This window comes from Stigmatopora argus, chromosome 23 (genome assembly GCF_051989625.1).
Source record: "Stigmatopora argus isolate UIUO_Sarg chromosome 23, RoL_Sarg_1.0, whole genome shotgun sequence".
Classification (NCBI taxonomy): domain Eukaryota; kingdom Metazoa; phylum Chordata; class Actinopteri; order Syngnathiformes; family Syngnathidae; genus Stigmatopora; species Stigmatopora argus.
The window spans coordinates 7,545,917-7,562,002 of NC_135409.1; the positions used below are offsets into that span (position 1 = coordinate 7,545,917).

General features: G+C 43.3%; 1 protein-coding gene and 1 long non-coding RNA gene across 6 annotated transcripts in view; both read left to right on the forward strand.

Moving 5' to 3' along the window:
- Positions 1 to 1,363: 1,363 nt before the first annotated feature.
- Positions 1,364 to 12,890, forward strand: dhx57 (DEAH (Asp-Glu-Ala-Asp/His) box polypeptide 57). The gene is made up of 23 exons (XM_077594413.1): positions 1,364 to 1,485; positions 1,553 to 1,655; positions 1,817 to 1,968; positions 2,026 to 2,229; positions 3,389 to 4,191; positions 4,268 to 4,410; positions 5,422 to 5,543; positions 5,609 to 5,804; positions 5,893 to 6,017; positions 6,086 to 6,219; positions 6,887 to 6,941; positions 7,016 to 7,227; positions 7,297 to 7,413; positions 8,225 to 8,321; positions 8,406 to 8,579; positions 9,059 to 9,259; positions 9,724 to 10,000; positions 10,075 to 10,170; positions 11,120 to 11,341; positions 11,407 to 11,481; positions 11,557 to 11,679; positions 11,744 to 11,944; positions 12,435 to 12,890. Exons 3-23 carry the CDS (start codon positions 1,892 to 1,894, stop codon positions 12,576 to 12,578), a joined length of 3,798 nt encoding a protein of 1,265 aa, XP_077450539.1. The 5' UTR covers positions 1,364 to 1,485; positions 1,553 to 1,655; positions 1,817 to 1,891; the 3' UTR covers positions 12,579 to 12,890.
- Positions 12,891 to 13,891: 1,001 nt separating this feature from the next.
- LOC144068766 (uncharacterized) overlaps positions 13,892 to 16,086 on the forward strand; it is a 227,688-nt gene continuing 225,493 nt past the window's right edge. For 2 of the 5 annotated variants that reach the window (XR_013298300.1, XR_013298301.1), the window contains exons 1-2: positions 14,462 to 14,625; positions 14,817 to 14,894. This is a non-coding gene — a long non-coding RNA (uncharacterized LOC144068766). Of the gene's footprint in view, positions 13,907 to 14,450; positions 14,626 to 14,816; positions 14,895 to 15,840; positions 15,918 to 16,014; positions 16,081 to 16,086 lie in introns of those variants that run through there. The other 3 variants (XR_013298299.1, XR_013298303.1, XR_013298302.1) reach the window with 3 other exon arrangements.

A 16,086-nucleotide genomic window follows, 5' to 3' on the forward strand; every position in this document is an offset into this window, starting at 1 on the left:
GAACACTCTGAACTCTGAATCTCCGACCAATCAGAGAGCCGTAAGCATCTCTCATAATTTACCCGATAACTCCACTTGAGTTTCATTTCTCCCGAACGAGGTCACATTTTTGAAATTTACTTTGTTTTTTTGTCACTTGGCTTTGTTTTCACGGCTTATCCAACCCTAAGTTATTGAACTTGTTCAATGACGAAAGCGTTAACTCGCTAACTATTTTCATTCACTTGGGAGCTCACTTTAGCTTGATAATTAAGACAGCTGCTTTTATTTGAATCGTCACTAGTTCTGGGTTTGTTGTTGTTGTTGTTGTTGTTGTTTTGTCACCAGGAACTTGACAACACAGCCCATTGATAATTCAGTTTTGTGTCATCTTCACCAGAGAGAGGGGAGGAAACCTGTCAGCGACCACCAGCTCCATCCTCGGCGAAGCCAAGTGTTACAACACGGGGGAGCAAAACTGTGTACCCCGCCGTTCTGGATACTGCCACATGCCCACAACCACCGTCAAATTGGGGATTTTGGTTTGAAGGTAGTACATTTATTTTCAACTTTAAATGACAGATTTCATGGTTTAGACTTTATGGCAGTAGAGTAATCAATGTTGGAACTCTACTCTTGTTACATTTTTATATATATATATATTAAACTGTATATATACATATGTATATATGCATGTGCGTGAACGGCGCCATATGCATTTGTCTGTATATGTATTTGTGTGTACGTGTTTGTGTGTATATGTATGTGCTTGTGTGTTTGTGTGTATCTGTGTGTGTTTGTGTGTATCTGTATGTGTTTGTATGTATATGTATGTATGTATGTGTTTGTGTGTATATGTATGTATGTGTTTGTGTGTATGTATGTGCTTGTGTGTTTGTGTGTATCTGTATGTGTTGTGTGTATCTGTATGTGTTGTGTGTATCTGTATGTGTTGTGTGTATCTGTATGTGTTTGTGTGTATATGTATGTATGTGTTTGTGTGTATATGTATGTGCTTGTGTGTTTGTGTGTATCTGTATGTGTTGTGTGTATCTGTATGTGTTTGTGTGTATATGTATGTGCTTGTGTGTTTGTGTGTATCTGTATTGTGTTTGTGTGTATATGTATGTTTGTATGTATGTGTATGTTTGTATTTTCCTTCACTGTTTTTGAGGCACTGCGACTTTGTCATGTTGTCCCTTCCGACACCCTTCGCAGATTGGTTTCCCCAAAAATGAGTACGAGAAGAAGTGGGAAGCCCAACCGTGATGGAGGGAAATTTATCAAGTCAAGAGGAGGAAGAGGAGGAAGAGGAGGAGGAGGAAGAGGAGGAAGAGGAGGAGGAGGAGGAAGAGGAGGAGGAGGAGGAAGAGGAGGAAGAGGAGGAGGAAGAGGAGGAAGTGGAGGAGGAGGAGGAGGAGGAGGAGGTAGAAAAGCAGGAAGTGGTTTTCTGGATGATGACTATGATGATTTCGTCATTGATTATAGACCCAGTTCATCCAGCAGGTATGACATGTCACATTAGGTCTATTGATTGTTTTATTTTTATTTTTATTTTTTCTACCCCTCCCAGGAGTGCTAGGAATGACAACAATCACTTCCAAACAGTTAAATTCGGTGACCGCCACAACGTGGCTCTCCCTAAATCCCTGGCTGGGAATAGAACATACACTAAAGTAAGTAAGATTTTAAAATGCAGCGGCCAAGAAAAATATCCATATAAAAGGACTGGTGAATGTGAATAGCATCTTGAATTAAGCTCAAGTTGGTTTTCATTTGAGATTCTTTCAAATATCATGAAGAATGCCGTTGAATTGTCCTCTTTTTTTGGGGGCAGAATTTCCAAGCTGACACCAAAGCAAGTTTCCCACGCAAAGCCGAGGCCTGCAGCATCCCGAGGCAGAGAATCGCCATGACCAAGAATAACCAAGCACTCGTGAAGGAGCTGCTGTGTGAGCTGCGGACGTGTCATTTGGACCAACAAGACGAGTAAGTCTATTGAGGAGATTGAAAATCTTTTGAAATTCATTTTATTCACGTCCTCAGTGACACTAGTTTGGAGAATTTGAGAGAGGGCGAACAGGATGAGGAGGAGGTGGATGAATTGGACCTCCGCGATGACGGCCAGTTTTGGACCACCAGGGATGAGCCGGCGGAGAGAGCCGAGAGCCCCGAAGAATACGAATCGGACACGGAACGTCCTCCACCGGAACCTGTAGTCTCTCCGTTTGCTATCGGCAAACTCTGCAGGTGAGAAAAAAAAACACAAGGTCGAACACATGTACCGTATTTTCACGACTATAAGGCGCGCTTAAAAGTCTTAAAATTTTTTTCCAAAATAAACAGGGCGCCTTATAATCCAGTGCGCCTTATATATGGACCAATGTTAAAATTGTTATCGCGATAAAATAAAATAAATCAGTCAATAGGGTACACCATCCTCTACAGGTCTCGCAACTACGGTAAGCAGCTCTCGACTCTATTTCCGGTGCGCAGTGAATGCGATGAGATATATAAAATGGCATTTCATTTTGGTTGAGCTCGATCTAGCACATTCATTCTATGTTCGTCGTCATTCCCAGTGGAAGTCTCAACTGTGGTCCGAGCTTTCAGGAAGGCAGAAATTACTGACTCGATTAATGACGACTTTGGTGAGACGGAGACGCGCGTGTCGAATGCCGCATTCGCCAACATGAGTTATTATGCGATTGCTGTGTCACGAAAATACTAATACTTTAACCTCGGAGAAAATTTAAAAAAACGTGTTTATTCATGTTAGGAGTGAATGGAGTTGTCAGAAAGCTGATTTGTAATCTATTAATAAAGTTTGGCTGACCTATCTGACTGTTTTGTTGACATTCTCTTTAGCGCAGCACCATCTAGTGGATGCATAACGTAACCCCACTCTCTACTGTAGACCCGTATAATTCGGTGCGGTAGACCAGTGTAATGCGGAGCGGTGCACCTTACAATGCGGTGCGCCTTATATATGAAAAAAAACCATTCAAATGTGCCATTCATTGAGGGTGCGCCTTATGATGCGGTGCGCCTTATAATGCGGTGCGCCTTATAGTCGTGAAAATACGATAAGCACACCAAGACAGATGGAGTGAGATTTTAACGCTTCTGCAGAAGGGGAGCACAGAGAGAAACAGACAGAGAGTTACTCTGCGTAAGACTCCGGTCAATCTCCGACTACCTCTTCCGCATCAACGGGTTTTATTAGAACGAGATTGATTGACAGAAAAGTAGGCGGTGACATAAAAGTAGGCGGTGTTAGAGGAAAATTCCTTTGGATACATAAAAGAAGCATGACAGCTTGGCTTTGTTATAAAGAGAGTACACTTCACTTTTTTTTAAAAATTGAGTGTGATCTTGTCTTTTTCTGTTAACCTTTGGTCCGACGTAGGTACGGCTTTGACCGGGAACGTAGCAAGCGGGCGCTGGAGGCCAACGGGGGAGAATTCGGCGCCACGCTGGAGCAGCTCCTTCAACAGATCTTCGTGGAACGCTACGGCCAAGAAGCGGTCTCGAGCGCGGGCCTGGCGGGAACGCCCGAGGACGACTACCTCAACCAGAGGCAAGAAGAAGCCTTGGCGCTCGACGCCATCTACGGTGACCGTTTCCAGGAGCGCATCCCCAATTCCGTGTGGGTGGTCGCCTTGGATTCGCTTTCTTTCACAGACAATATTAGAGAGGACTACAGTCGGGGCGCCATTTCGAAAAAGGTCTGCTCGTTTTACTTAAAATCCAAAGGATGCAAATACGGCGATAGATGCAAGTTCAAGCACCAGGCCGCCAAACACGGACCCGCTCAGACCGGGATCAGCGGCTCCTCCCCCCCAGTGTACGAACTCGAAATTCGTTTCCCCAAAGGGAACCGCTACCCGTTTCAAGTGCCGTTGGTGGCTTTTAGCACTAACGACGAGTCCGTCAACGCCGCCGGGAGGCTCAACGTGACGGAAAAGTTGTTCGGGGAGGCGCTAGCAGCCGCCCGCGGCAACGAACCCGTCATTTACACTTTAGTCGGCTGGTGCGAAGACGAGAGCCTAATGAAGGAGGCGCTGGCCGTGGCTCATCATAAATACAGCAATCTGCCACCCGTTTTGGGCCCCCCGGCGTCCGCGGCGGCAGCAAAGCCAAAGGTTCCCGCCGGTGACTTTTCGGCGCAATGGGTCTGTCCAAGTCGAAGGATCACGCCGACAGTAGAGCGTGAGGACGCAATTTGAAAGCTTTTTGAATCCGATGGGTTGGAAATGGCAGCATGCTTTTTGCTTTTCTATCCAAGGCGCTCCAGAGGAAGAACGTGACGAGGGTTCCGGCGTGGCGGTGAAGAATGTCAGCTCCGTCAACACGAGGAGGAAACCGACAAATCCCTCTGACGTTCTGAAAGAGAATGGCAAGCTATGCAGAGAATTTAAGAAGAAACAGGTAGGGTGATCAAGTCTTTCACTAGGTGACTAAACCGATCATAAAAAAAAATCATGTTAGTAAGTAATGTTGCGTTGGGAAATATTTGCACGGTTTTTATTTTATGCCATTGAAATCAAAATAAATAAAAATAAAAATATTTACTGGTTATTTAAAAAAAAAATATCTCTAGGGTTAGAAATAAAAAAACAATTGATTTTAAAAAAATAACCAGTAAATATCTGTTGATTTAAAATAATAATAATAATTTAAAAAATCGACAGATATTTACTGGTTATTTAAAAAAAATCTATTTCTAGGGTTAGAGATTTAAAAAAAAAATGATTTTTTTTAAATAACCAGTAAATATCTAATTTAAAAAAACAACAGATTCACTGGCTATTTAAAAAAAATATATATATTTTTTTATCTCTAACCCTAGAGATTTAAAAAATGATTTTTTTTTAATAACCAGTAAATATCTGTCGATTTTTTTTTTTTTTTTAAATTTGTTTTAATTTATCTATTTTTTATTTCAATGTCATAAAATAAAAACCCTGCAAATATTTCCCAACGGAACATTACTTGCTAGCATGATTTATTTATGATCTGTTTAAATTCTATTTTTTTTATTTTTTTAAATCTCTAGGATTAAAGATAAAACCAAAACAAAAGATTTAAAAAAAAAAATAGCCAGTAAATATCTGTTTTTTTTCAAGATGGAATAGAGGAAACTAAAAAATATTTTTTTTCTTTCTGAAAATATCTTTTTAAAATAACTAAAACGATCAGAGTATGTTGAGTTTATGTAACCAAATCATTTCAAATAATATCAATAAAAATGTTCCTTTATTCAAGGAAAAAAAATCAACCAAAAATAAATATTAAAAATAATGAGTTGGAATGCATTTACAGTTTTTTCCAATTTTTACATGTTCTTTTTTTTTTTGCTTTCATCTAATACGTTTTAAACTGGAAAAAAACAAGTCAAATAAAGATCATCAATAATGTTTCACCACGTTTGCTCCATAGTCCTCCAAAAGCATCAAGACAATGCTGGAGCAGAGGGAGAAGCTGCCGGCTTGGAACCAAAGAGACAACATTCTCAATCTGTTGAGCAGCTGTCAAGTCTTGGTCATCAGCGGCATGACGGGGTAAGTCACCCCCAATCCAGTCTCGGAACGGGCGACCGCTAGATGAACGTCGGTCCCCTCTGAAGGTGCGGGAAGACCACGCAAATCCCCCAGTTCATCCTCGACGATTCCTTGAGCGGTCCGGCGGATAAGGTGGCCAACATCATTTGCACCCAGCCGCGCCGCATTTCCGCCATGGCGGTGGCCAATCGAGTGGCCCAAGAACGCGTCGAGCATCTCGGCCACTCCGTGGGCTACCAGATCCGCTTGAACACTGTCCGGGTGCGTTCCCATGGCTTATTCGGTCGCCAGAAAGCGGAAGAAGAAGAAAAATAATATTATTTTCCTTCCCCCCCCCCTCTGCATTTAGTCGTCTGCCACCAGGCTGCTGTACTGCACCACGGGAGTGTTGCTGAAAAGACTGGAGGGCGACGTGGAACTCCAAGGCGTCAGCCACGTCTTTGTGGACGAAGTGCACGAACGCACCGAGGAGAGGTTCGCTATAGCGACCGGCTTCAAATGGAATCTTTCTATCTTTAATCTTATCTTCCCTGGCTTTGCAGTGACTTCCTCCTGTTGGTCCTTAAAGACCTGATTTTCCAGAGACCCGATTTAAAGATTATCCTCATGAGCGCTACGCTGAATGCTAACCTCTTCTCGGAATATTTCTACCAGTGTCCCACTGTACACATCCCCGGTAAGATATCTATCGGCGTCAAGAGGGAGGGCAGCCGAGATGCGTCTCGTTAAAAAACAAAGGGTGGCGAAATGAAACTGTTTAACATCAAGGGAAAGACTTTGCAAGCAGCTGCGACGGGTCGTTTATGCTAACCTCTTCTGGGAATATTTCTACCACTGTCCCACTGTACACCTCCCTGGTAAGATATCTATCGGAGTCGAGAGGGAGGGCAGCTGAGATGCGTCTCGTTAAAAAACAAAGGCGGCGAAATGAAGCTGTTTAACATCAAGGGAAACACTTTGCAAGCAGCTGCGACGGGTCGTTTATGCTAACCTCTTCTGGGAATATTTATATCACTCTCCCACTGTACACATCCCCGGTAAGATATCTATCGGGGTCGCTCGGCCCCGAGTCGGCAGGGAGGGCAGCTGAGATGCGTCTCGTTAAAAAACAAAGGCGGCGAAATGAAGCTGTTTAACATCAAGGGAAAGACTTTTCAAGCAGCTGCGACGGGTCGATTATGCTAGCCGCGCTATGCTAGTCTGCTCGACTCACTGAGCACTCATGATATAGTGAGTCATGATATAAACATTTGTTTAGGCACTTTGGTTTGATTACAGTGTGAGATAAGGGCTTTTTTATTAGTGGTAGTTTCATCTCGGTAAATATCTGGAAATCTGTTCAGGTCAAACTTTCCCCGTGACGCAGTTCTTCCTCGAGGACGTCATCTCTTTAACTGGGCAAGTACTTTTATCATAGACCCTCAGACAGTTCAGAGTTGAACCTTTACCAGAAACTCGACTGGTATTTTCAGGTACGAGATCGATTCCGGAAGTCCTTACATGCGCTCAAACTGGTCCAACGCCTCCTCTCTGAGTGGTCAGGCACGAGGTAGACGCCCAAAGGGCATTATGGCCGCCATGATGGATGACCGCAGCCGCATGCCTTTCACCAAATTGGACATTGTGGAAGACTGTGTGCCAGACTCCAAGCTCAGCCGGCACCAACTCGCCCATCGATTCAATGGTGAGCAGCACCTGAAAATCGCTGACGTTGAAAAAGCTCGCCGCTCATTTTGTTTTGTCGTCCACGCAGGTTGCAAAGCATCTGTGCTGAGCACCATGGCCAACATGGACTTGGAGAAGATTAACTTTGACCTGATCGAGAGTCTCCTGGAGTGGATTGTCGATGGAGATCACAGCTATCCTCCAGGTATAGTGGTACCTCGAGATACGAGATTAATTGGTTCCGGGACTAAGTCGATTTTCTCGTAACTCAAACGAACGTTTCATATTGAAATGAACTAAAAACAAATTAATTTGTTCCAACCCTCTCAAAAAACACCAAAAACGGGATATTGGATTGGAAAAAATCTTTGATTTGTTCAAATTCGCCATCTATTAACAAAGTATCAAATAACTAGTGGTTTAATAGTATACTAAAATGTGTTTAATAGAACTAAAATTAGACGGAAGTTAGACTAAAACTATCTAACCATTGTTGCAATTAGAAAAAAATAATAATAATAATGAATATATTAATAAAAATAATTGCAATTACAAGTTTGAATCACTTGACAGCAGTAATATATATTGTTTATATATCCATATATATGTATATATATAATAGTGTTTTTATGAGTGCCATACAAGGAGTTTGAGGACAAGCCACTCTGATTGTTTAACTACATTGACTGAAGGGTAGAGAGAGAGGGACAGAGAGGGGGGGAATTCTTGCACGGCAACGCACTCGTAACATAACATTTAAATGAACTTGGATTACAATGCAGACACATTAAAAAATAAATTTAATCTAACTTTACACTAAACTCAAGTCTAATTTAGTTTTACATTCTTATACCTTTCTTCTCCCGGCCGGCTTGGCTGTTTGTGTAAAATATGACCAAATGAAGGTCGATTCCTTTGGTTAGTGGATCAAAATACATTGCAGGCTATGGAAGTTGCGAAAAAGTGTTAACCCTACGTCGCGTTCCAAGCTGGCTGATGTTTCTCGTGTTCTCCAGGTGCTGTGCTGGTGTTCCTCCCAGGCCTTGGTGAGATCAAGACGCTATATGAGCAGCTGCAGTCAAACAGAAAGTTCAGCAACAGGGAGAGTAAAAGGTGGGACTTCTCGGCAAAATCGAATATTCCTCGTCATCCTACACCATTCTCATTTAAATGAGGCTCGCGTATGGTCAACGGCAGATGTGTGGTCTACCCGCTCCACTCCACTCTGTCCAATGAGGAGCAGCAGGCCGTCTTCCTCCGGCCTCCAGAAGGCGTCACCAAGATCATCATCTCCACCAACATCGCCGAGACCTCCGTCACCATCGACGACGTGGTCTACGTCATCGACTGCGGCAAAATGAAGGAGAAAAGGTTCATTTTTTTCATTGCGAAATCGGCCAGTCGGGGTTCCTCTCGCCAGCCTTCTAAACCACAGGTGTCAAAGTGGTGGCCCGGGGACCAAATCTGGCCTGCCGCATCATTTTGTGCGACCCGAGAAAGTAAATCATGAGTGCCGACTTTCTGTTTTAGGATCAAATTAAAATGAAGAGTATAGATGTATATTAAATTTCCTGATTTTCCTCCTTTTAAATCAATAATTGTAATTTTTTTTATCTATTTTGTGTTTTTAGTTCAAAAATCATTTTGTAAAATATAAAAAAAAGCTAAAATAAACATTGTTTTAGATCTATAAAAAAACGGAATATTCAGGGCTTTTAATCCAGTTCTTTAAATCCATTTATAATAGAAAAAAATCTAAATATTATATCTAAAATGGTCCGGCCCACGTGAAATCAAGTTGACGTTAAAGCGGCCCGCGAACCAACCTAAACGGTGTCCGTCCCTCTTAGGTACGACACGTCCAAAAGCATGGAGAGCTTGGAGAGCACGTGGGTGTCACGGGCCAACGCGCTTCAGAGAAAGGGCAGAGCCGGCCGTGTGGCCTCTGGGGTGTGCTTCCACTTGTTTACGAGCCACTGCTTCCGACACCACCTGGCCAAGCAACAGCTTCCTGAGATCCAGAGAGTTCCCCTGGACCAGCTCTGCCTCCGGTAGTACTGTATTTTGCTGTTTAATATACCCGGGTATATTAAATGATTTTTGCTTTTTTGAGCTTCCCGTTTGTGCACCCTTTAATATACCCCTGCCGTTTGATATACCCGGGTATATTAAACGGCAGCTCAGCTTTTTTAGCAAGATCTGTATGGTGTTCATGGGGGCATAATTATAGATACTTAAGTTCATTAAAATTCCAACCAAGACTTTATTCAGCAGTGAGAAGTTTTAATCTGAGCAGTAAGTAGTTTTAGTCTGCAAAACGTTGATGCACCCCGTCACGGCATAGAGTGCGTAGTGGATCGTACCTTCCCGTTTGTGCGCCATTTAATATACCCCTGCCGTTTAATATACCCGGGTATATTAAATGGTTGGGTATATTAAACAGCCCAAATACAGTACCTCCATCTGTTGTCATCGGATGCGGCTTCATTTCTGTGATATCCTATTCCGATTCCAGCGTCAAGATCCTGGACGTGTTCGCCGAACAGACCCTGGAGTCGGTCTTCTCTCGTCTCGTCGAGCCGCCGGCCGCGGGCGGCTTGGACGTGGCTAGGCAGCGCCTGCGGGACTTGGGTGCCCTGACCGCTGAGGAGGCGCTAACCCCGCTCGGTTACCACCTGGGCCGCCTGCCCGTGGACATGCGGGTGGGCAAGCTGATATTGTTCGGGGCCATCTTCCGCTGCCTGGACCCGGTGTTGACCATCGCCGCTAGCCTTGCTTTTAAATCGCCTTTTGTAAGAACCGCCGCCGACCGAAATGAGATTCGGCGAGAGCAGATGGAGTATTCACGTGTCGATTTGCCGTCAAGGTGTCGCCGTTTGACAAGAAGGATCTGGCCAATGAGAAGAAACTGGAATTTGCGGTCGCTAACAGTGACCATCTGGCCCTACTTCAGGCTTACAAGGTACCAATCTTCCAGCGGCGGTCCGTGCATTTTCTAGCGACGCCTTCAGCGGATCAATCCAACCCTCAAAAACTATGTAATGGCTATATAACCTTTACTGCAGCTACAGCTTGCGACACATAAAAATACAATTGAAATATTATTTAGGAATATAGCCATATTTTACTCACCCGAAATCCTTTTTAACTGTACACAATATCCATCCTCCTTTCTTTCTTTCTTTCTTTCTTCTTTTCTATCGCCATCGAAGCTAATGCTGAAAGTCGAGCCTGTCCTGTCGTCGTATTTCTGGCATACGTTTTTATTCGATTTAGTGCTGAAAATGTTCGTTCCCGGTTGTGACAGATTTGCTTGCTTTGGAGTTGTCCGACCTTTCTTAATGATGTCCAGCTTTTTTTTTTCTTGAAAAGTCTGTCTTGAAATAGGCTTTAAATCAACACAACAATATATTTGCTTGTGCAGCTCGCTCCAGATACAGTTTGGTAGCTCTGGCTAATCACTAGCCAATCATAGTTGGTGAAAGCAATGATGTATCCCTACGCCTGCGAGAAGGCATTGTGGTGTTGCCAACTCGAAATGTGATTGGTAAAAGCAACAGTCTTATTGACGTTTGTTTAATGCAGCAGAGCCTGCAGAACAGATTGTGAAGGCTTTGAGGCAGATTTCTGACCCTGGCCACAAATAATGGCTGAAATGTGATTGGCTAAATGCTTTAATATGAAAACACACATCTGGAAGCAGTGCAACCAGGGGGAAAAGCAATGAAAGGAAGCTAACAGACAATTTGGAATTATTTAATAAGTATTGATGGACAAAATATAATATATGATTCAGATATTTCTTAGGCCAGCAGAGAAGGCCCTGACGGCCCGCTACTGCAATCTTCAGATGCTGATATTTTAGCCTCATCATTCATAACATGTTATTTGGTTGTTGTTGTAATACACAGGGTTGGTGTAATGCTGAAAAACAAGCCAACATGTCTGGCTTTGTTTTTTGCCAGAGGAGGTTTCTATCTTTACGAGTTTTGCGGGAAATAGCCTGCCTCAAGCGGCAGTTTGCCGAGCTGCTGTCCGACATCGGTTTCATCAAAGAGGGTTTGACGTCGAGAGCCATTGAGCGAATGGGCTCCAAGGGCTCTGACGGAATCGCGGAGGCTACCGGGCCCGAGGTTTGACATTTGCTCACCGGCGATAGACGTTACGAAAGACAAACAACACAAATCTGCCGTTTTAGGCAAACCTAAATTCGGATAACACCAAGCTGCTGTCTGCCATGCTGTGTGCGGCTCTCTACCCCAATGTGGTGAAGGTAGGTAGATACTTGCTTCTGAATCATATCTATTTTGCTCAACTGTAACTTGGACATTCACATATTTGATTAAAGGTTCAAGCAGCTCAAGGGGGTAACCACACGAGCGCCAAAGGAGCGGTAAACACTGGCGAGGTCTGTTTCCTGGAAAAGAATGACGGCTGCGTCAAAGTCCACCCTCAGTCGGTCAACCACAAGGTGAGTCCGACGACGAAATAAGATCACGGGACCATTTTTGAGCGGATCGTCTCTGCGTTAACAGGTACGCACGTACGCCAGCCCTTACTTGGTGTACCTGGAGAAGATGAAAACCAGTGAGATTTTTATCCGGGACTGCAGCATGGTGTCCGTGTATGCATTGGTGCTCTTCGGGGGCGGGGTGATCAACGTGGAAATGCACAATGGTCTGTTTGTCATCTCTTTGGACGACGGATGGATTAAAATCCCTGTGGATTCTCACCGGGTAAAGGAGCTTTTTGTATGAAGTATCATGGCGAAGCTACAGTTTCGATTCACGGCTATCTATCTAGCTAGCTAGCTCGTGACCGGGGTACTCGGACGTTTGGACGAACGGACGTTTGGTCGAACGCCCGTTCACAATCAGAACGGGCGTTCTGATTGTGAAGGCCTTGAGGCAGATTTCTGACCCTGGCCACAAATAATGGCTGAAATGTGATTGGTTAAATGCTTCAATATGAAAACACACATCTGGAAGCAGTGCAACCAGGGGGAAAAGCAATGAAAGGAAGTTAACAGACAATTTGCAATTATTTAATAAGTATTGATGGACAAAATATAATATATGATTCAGATATTTCTTAGGCCAGCATAGTAAGGCCTTGAAGGCCCTGACGGCACACCACTGCTAGCTACTGACCGACCGTTGTAGGTTTGATGTTGTTCAGTTCTGTACTCAATTGAGTTTGGTTTTGATTTTCCCCTCATTTTTACAGGTGGCTGAACTGATGAAGGAGCTGCGCTGGGAGCTGGACTGCCTTCTGAAGGACAAAATCCAAGATCCCAGCATGGACCTGTGCACCTGCCCCCGCGGCTCGCGCATCATCCAAGTGATCGTTAACCTTGTGTCTAGTCAATAGCTCGGCCAGAGCTTAGCTCTCTGCAAAGTCTTTATTTTTGAACATTTTCGCAGCTACGTTGTTTAAATTTAAATACGTGCTCTTGTTTACTAACTACAGCCTTGTTCCTCGATTGCAGCTGTTGGTCGCCAGTTGTAACATTTAGACTTCCATGGACTCCATGTGACTGCACTTGCAATGTAAACGACGAGTCACTTACGTTTCTGATGCCTGTTCTACCAAGTTCACGTTATTTAACTATTTTGCACGTTCGCATTGTGACTCCAAGGGTTCTTGGAATTTACATTCGAAATAAACGAGAAAAGTTCCTCGTTTGCGATTTCATTGCATTTTCTGTCCTGCGGGACATTTTGGCCGTGACCGGACGATTCGTCGAAAGACGTTTGGCCGATGGACAGTTCACCGAATGGACGTTTCGCCGAACGGACGTTCCGCCGAAACGGGATTCGCTCGCTCGCCCCGCCCCCGGATCGTGTGTACATGTTTTTCAACCTCGGCCCGCGGGCCATATACAGCTCGTTACAGATAACATTCATTTAGGAATAACAAGGGCATGTACTGCTCCCCGCTGGACATATTTCTAAATACAAGTATGTACTGCCAATTTTTATATTTTTTATTTTATCCTTGCGTTTAAAGTAGTAGCCATTTGGAGATCACGCAATGTAATTTATCAAAGCTGGGGATTGATGTCTGACACTGAGAAAAAAACAACACTAGAAGACTTATGTGAAATTCTAAGTGCCTTGGACAGACTAGAGGGCTTAGAGAACAATACCTGAAAATGACATGGAACACACTTTTACTTTTAGTTTCATTTTAAATAATTTCCCATTATTTTAGGAAATATATATTCAAAATGATTTGCTGAGAACCTTAATTCAAAGATTAATCTCAACGTGTTCTATGCTGGTGTGAGTTTTCTGGAGTAGGATTTCTGGATTTACAATTTCATTACCCTAGTACTTGCTGTTACTACTTTATTTTCTCTTTTTCTTCTGTCACGTACTGTTCTGCGTGTTTGACCGTGAAAAAATGCCCTTGTTATTCCTAAATGAATGTTATCTGTAACGGGCCGTATATGACCCGCGGGCTGAGGTTGAAAAACATGTACACACACGATCCGGGGGCGGGGCGAGCGCGCGAATCCCATTTCGGCGAAACGTCCATTTGGCGAACTGTCCGTCGGCGAATCGTCCGAGTACCCATTTTGACACCGAGTGGGAGAGGCTCATCTTTTCGGGCTGGGCTGTTGTCATGACAACGGGTGTCAACTACGGGAGACGGTTGATTCATTTTCTACTTTCTGGGAACAGCGAAGAAAAGTGGTGAGTTGTTTTTGTGCTCATTGTTCCATAAAGATTTGAGAAGTGAAATGTATAGTTAATTTAACTGATGGGGAAAGCGCACAACTTTTTTTTCTTCTAGGCCAACATGAACACAAAATCAACATCCAACAATGCTAAGAAATAAGCCGCAGCTGACAAAAGCACCCCAAATATTTTGGACTTTATTAGTTCTGCAGCCATGGAAAACGTCTACTTTAGTAGACTTGGATATGCTTTTTCAATTGGGATTCATTTGGCTAAAGTTTAGCCAAATGAATCCCAATTGAAAAAGCATATCCAAGTATGTAACCTTAGAAGTCAAAAACAAACACTGAAGTGCATGTCACCGCAATGTTCATAATGTGCAATATTGTATCTTAAAGTATTAAAGCCCAACCAAAAAGTATTTACAGTACGTTATTATGAAAACAATGTATTTGTTTTGAAGTATTAATGCCCAACCTAAAAGTATTTGCAGCCCCAGCCCCCTGACTAATGCACTCTATGATGAAAACTAGTCTTTTTTTGTGTCTATGTGTAATAGGCGTGGCCGAGGCGTGGCTGACGTCAGAGTTCTAAAGACCCGCCGCCACGCCGCCATTTTTCTAAATGGCGGATGAGCCGGAGGCTGGGCGCGTTGGACTGCTGAGCTGCTCAGAATTGACGATTTCCCGAAGAAAGACCCGACAAACTTCTTCCAGGACAATGCAGCGCGTTCGGTACTTTGTCTTTTGGGGATTTCGTAGCCCCTGTTCTCATTTTAAGAGTGCTTTTTGACGGTAGCGTGCTTCATTGGCGTGGTGTAGCCCCGACGTGGATGCAAACACAAATGTTTGCTAGCAAGTTGGCTACATCGCGTCACCTATTGCTCTTAATGTTTAAAAAGAAACCCTTCCATTGTGTGTTTCAGTCCCTCAACGAGGACAGACTGCTGGGAAACATCAAGAATGTGGCCATAACGGCCAAAAAGGAGCAGTTTGTCGGCAAAGTGAGTCTTTTTTTAATAGCTTCTAATTCCTCTACCCGTGTAATTGGATTGGATAACTTTATTCATCCCGTATTCGGGAAATTTTGTTGTCACAGTAATGTTTAGATATCAGCGACCAGTGTTCACGGCTTTCCTAAATTAGCTTGTTTAGCACCCAGTTAAAGTGTCTTCATTCAAAATTGGAGTGCATCATAATAATAATCGGACATAGGCCCTGTCGTCATTATCACAACACAAAAAGCCTACTTGTCATCACAAGTAGGCTTTTTGTGTTGTGATAATGACGACAGGGCCTATGTCTGATTATTATTATGATACACTCCAATTTTGAATGAAGACACTAACTGGGTGCTAGCCCTGAAGTCTTCCTTTAGGAAAGGGAAGGGCAAAGGTATATACGTATTCTAGAAGTGTACTGTTTATTCCTTACACCTCCACTTGATGGCACTAGTGTGGGTGTGAGTTATCCACACAGGATCTTGCTATTAAAAATCAACGCCAACCCAGTTAGTGTCTTCATTCAAAATTGGAGTGTATCATAATAATAATCGGACGTCCGATTATTATTATGATACACCAATTTTGAATGAAGACACTTTAACTGGGTTGGCGTTGATTTTTAATAGCAAGATCCTGTGTGGATAACTCACACCCACACTAGTGCCATCAAGTGGAGGTGTAAGGAATAAACAGTACATTTCTAGAATACGTATATACCTTTGCCCTTCCCTTTCCTAAAGGAAGACTTCAGGGCTTGGACAAAACCTAAGCGAGACATTCATTCAACCGTAGCGCAGGGCTCATTTTTGACTCGTTAAAACAACCATTTTTCCTCCGTCTAAGAGCTTTGTGAGACGTATTTAATTTTTTTTGATTGAATGGGAGTCATTTGTGCATCAAAATGGCTAAATAAGCAATGACATAATCATGCTGTGGTGTTTTGCAGAGGTTTAAAGCCACGGAGATGGTGGAAGCTGTCCAAATCTACAAGACCAAAGAAGTCGTGTAGGACCTGTGTTTCAGGTTATTATTATTTTAAAACAATGTTTTCTAGCCAGCCAACAATTGAAATGTTTCAATATATAGTACCTTGACATAATCATGCTGTGGTGTTTTGCAGAGGTTTAAAGCCACGAAGACGGTGGAAGCTGTCCAAATCTACAAGACCAAAGAAGTCGTGTATGACGTAAGA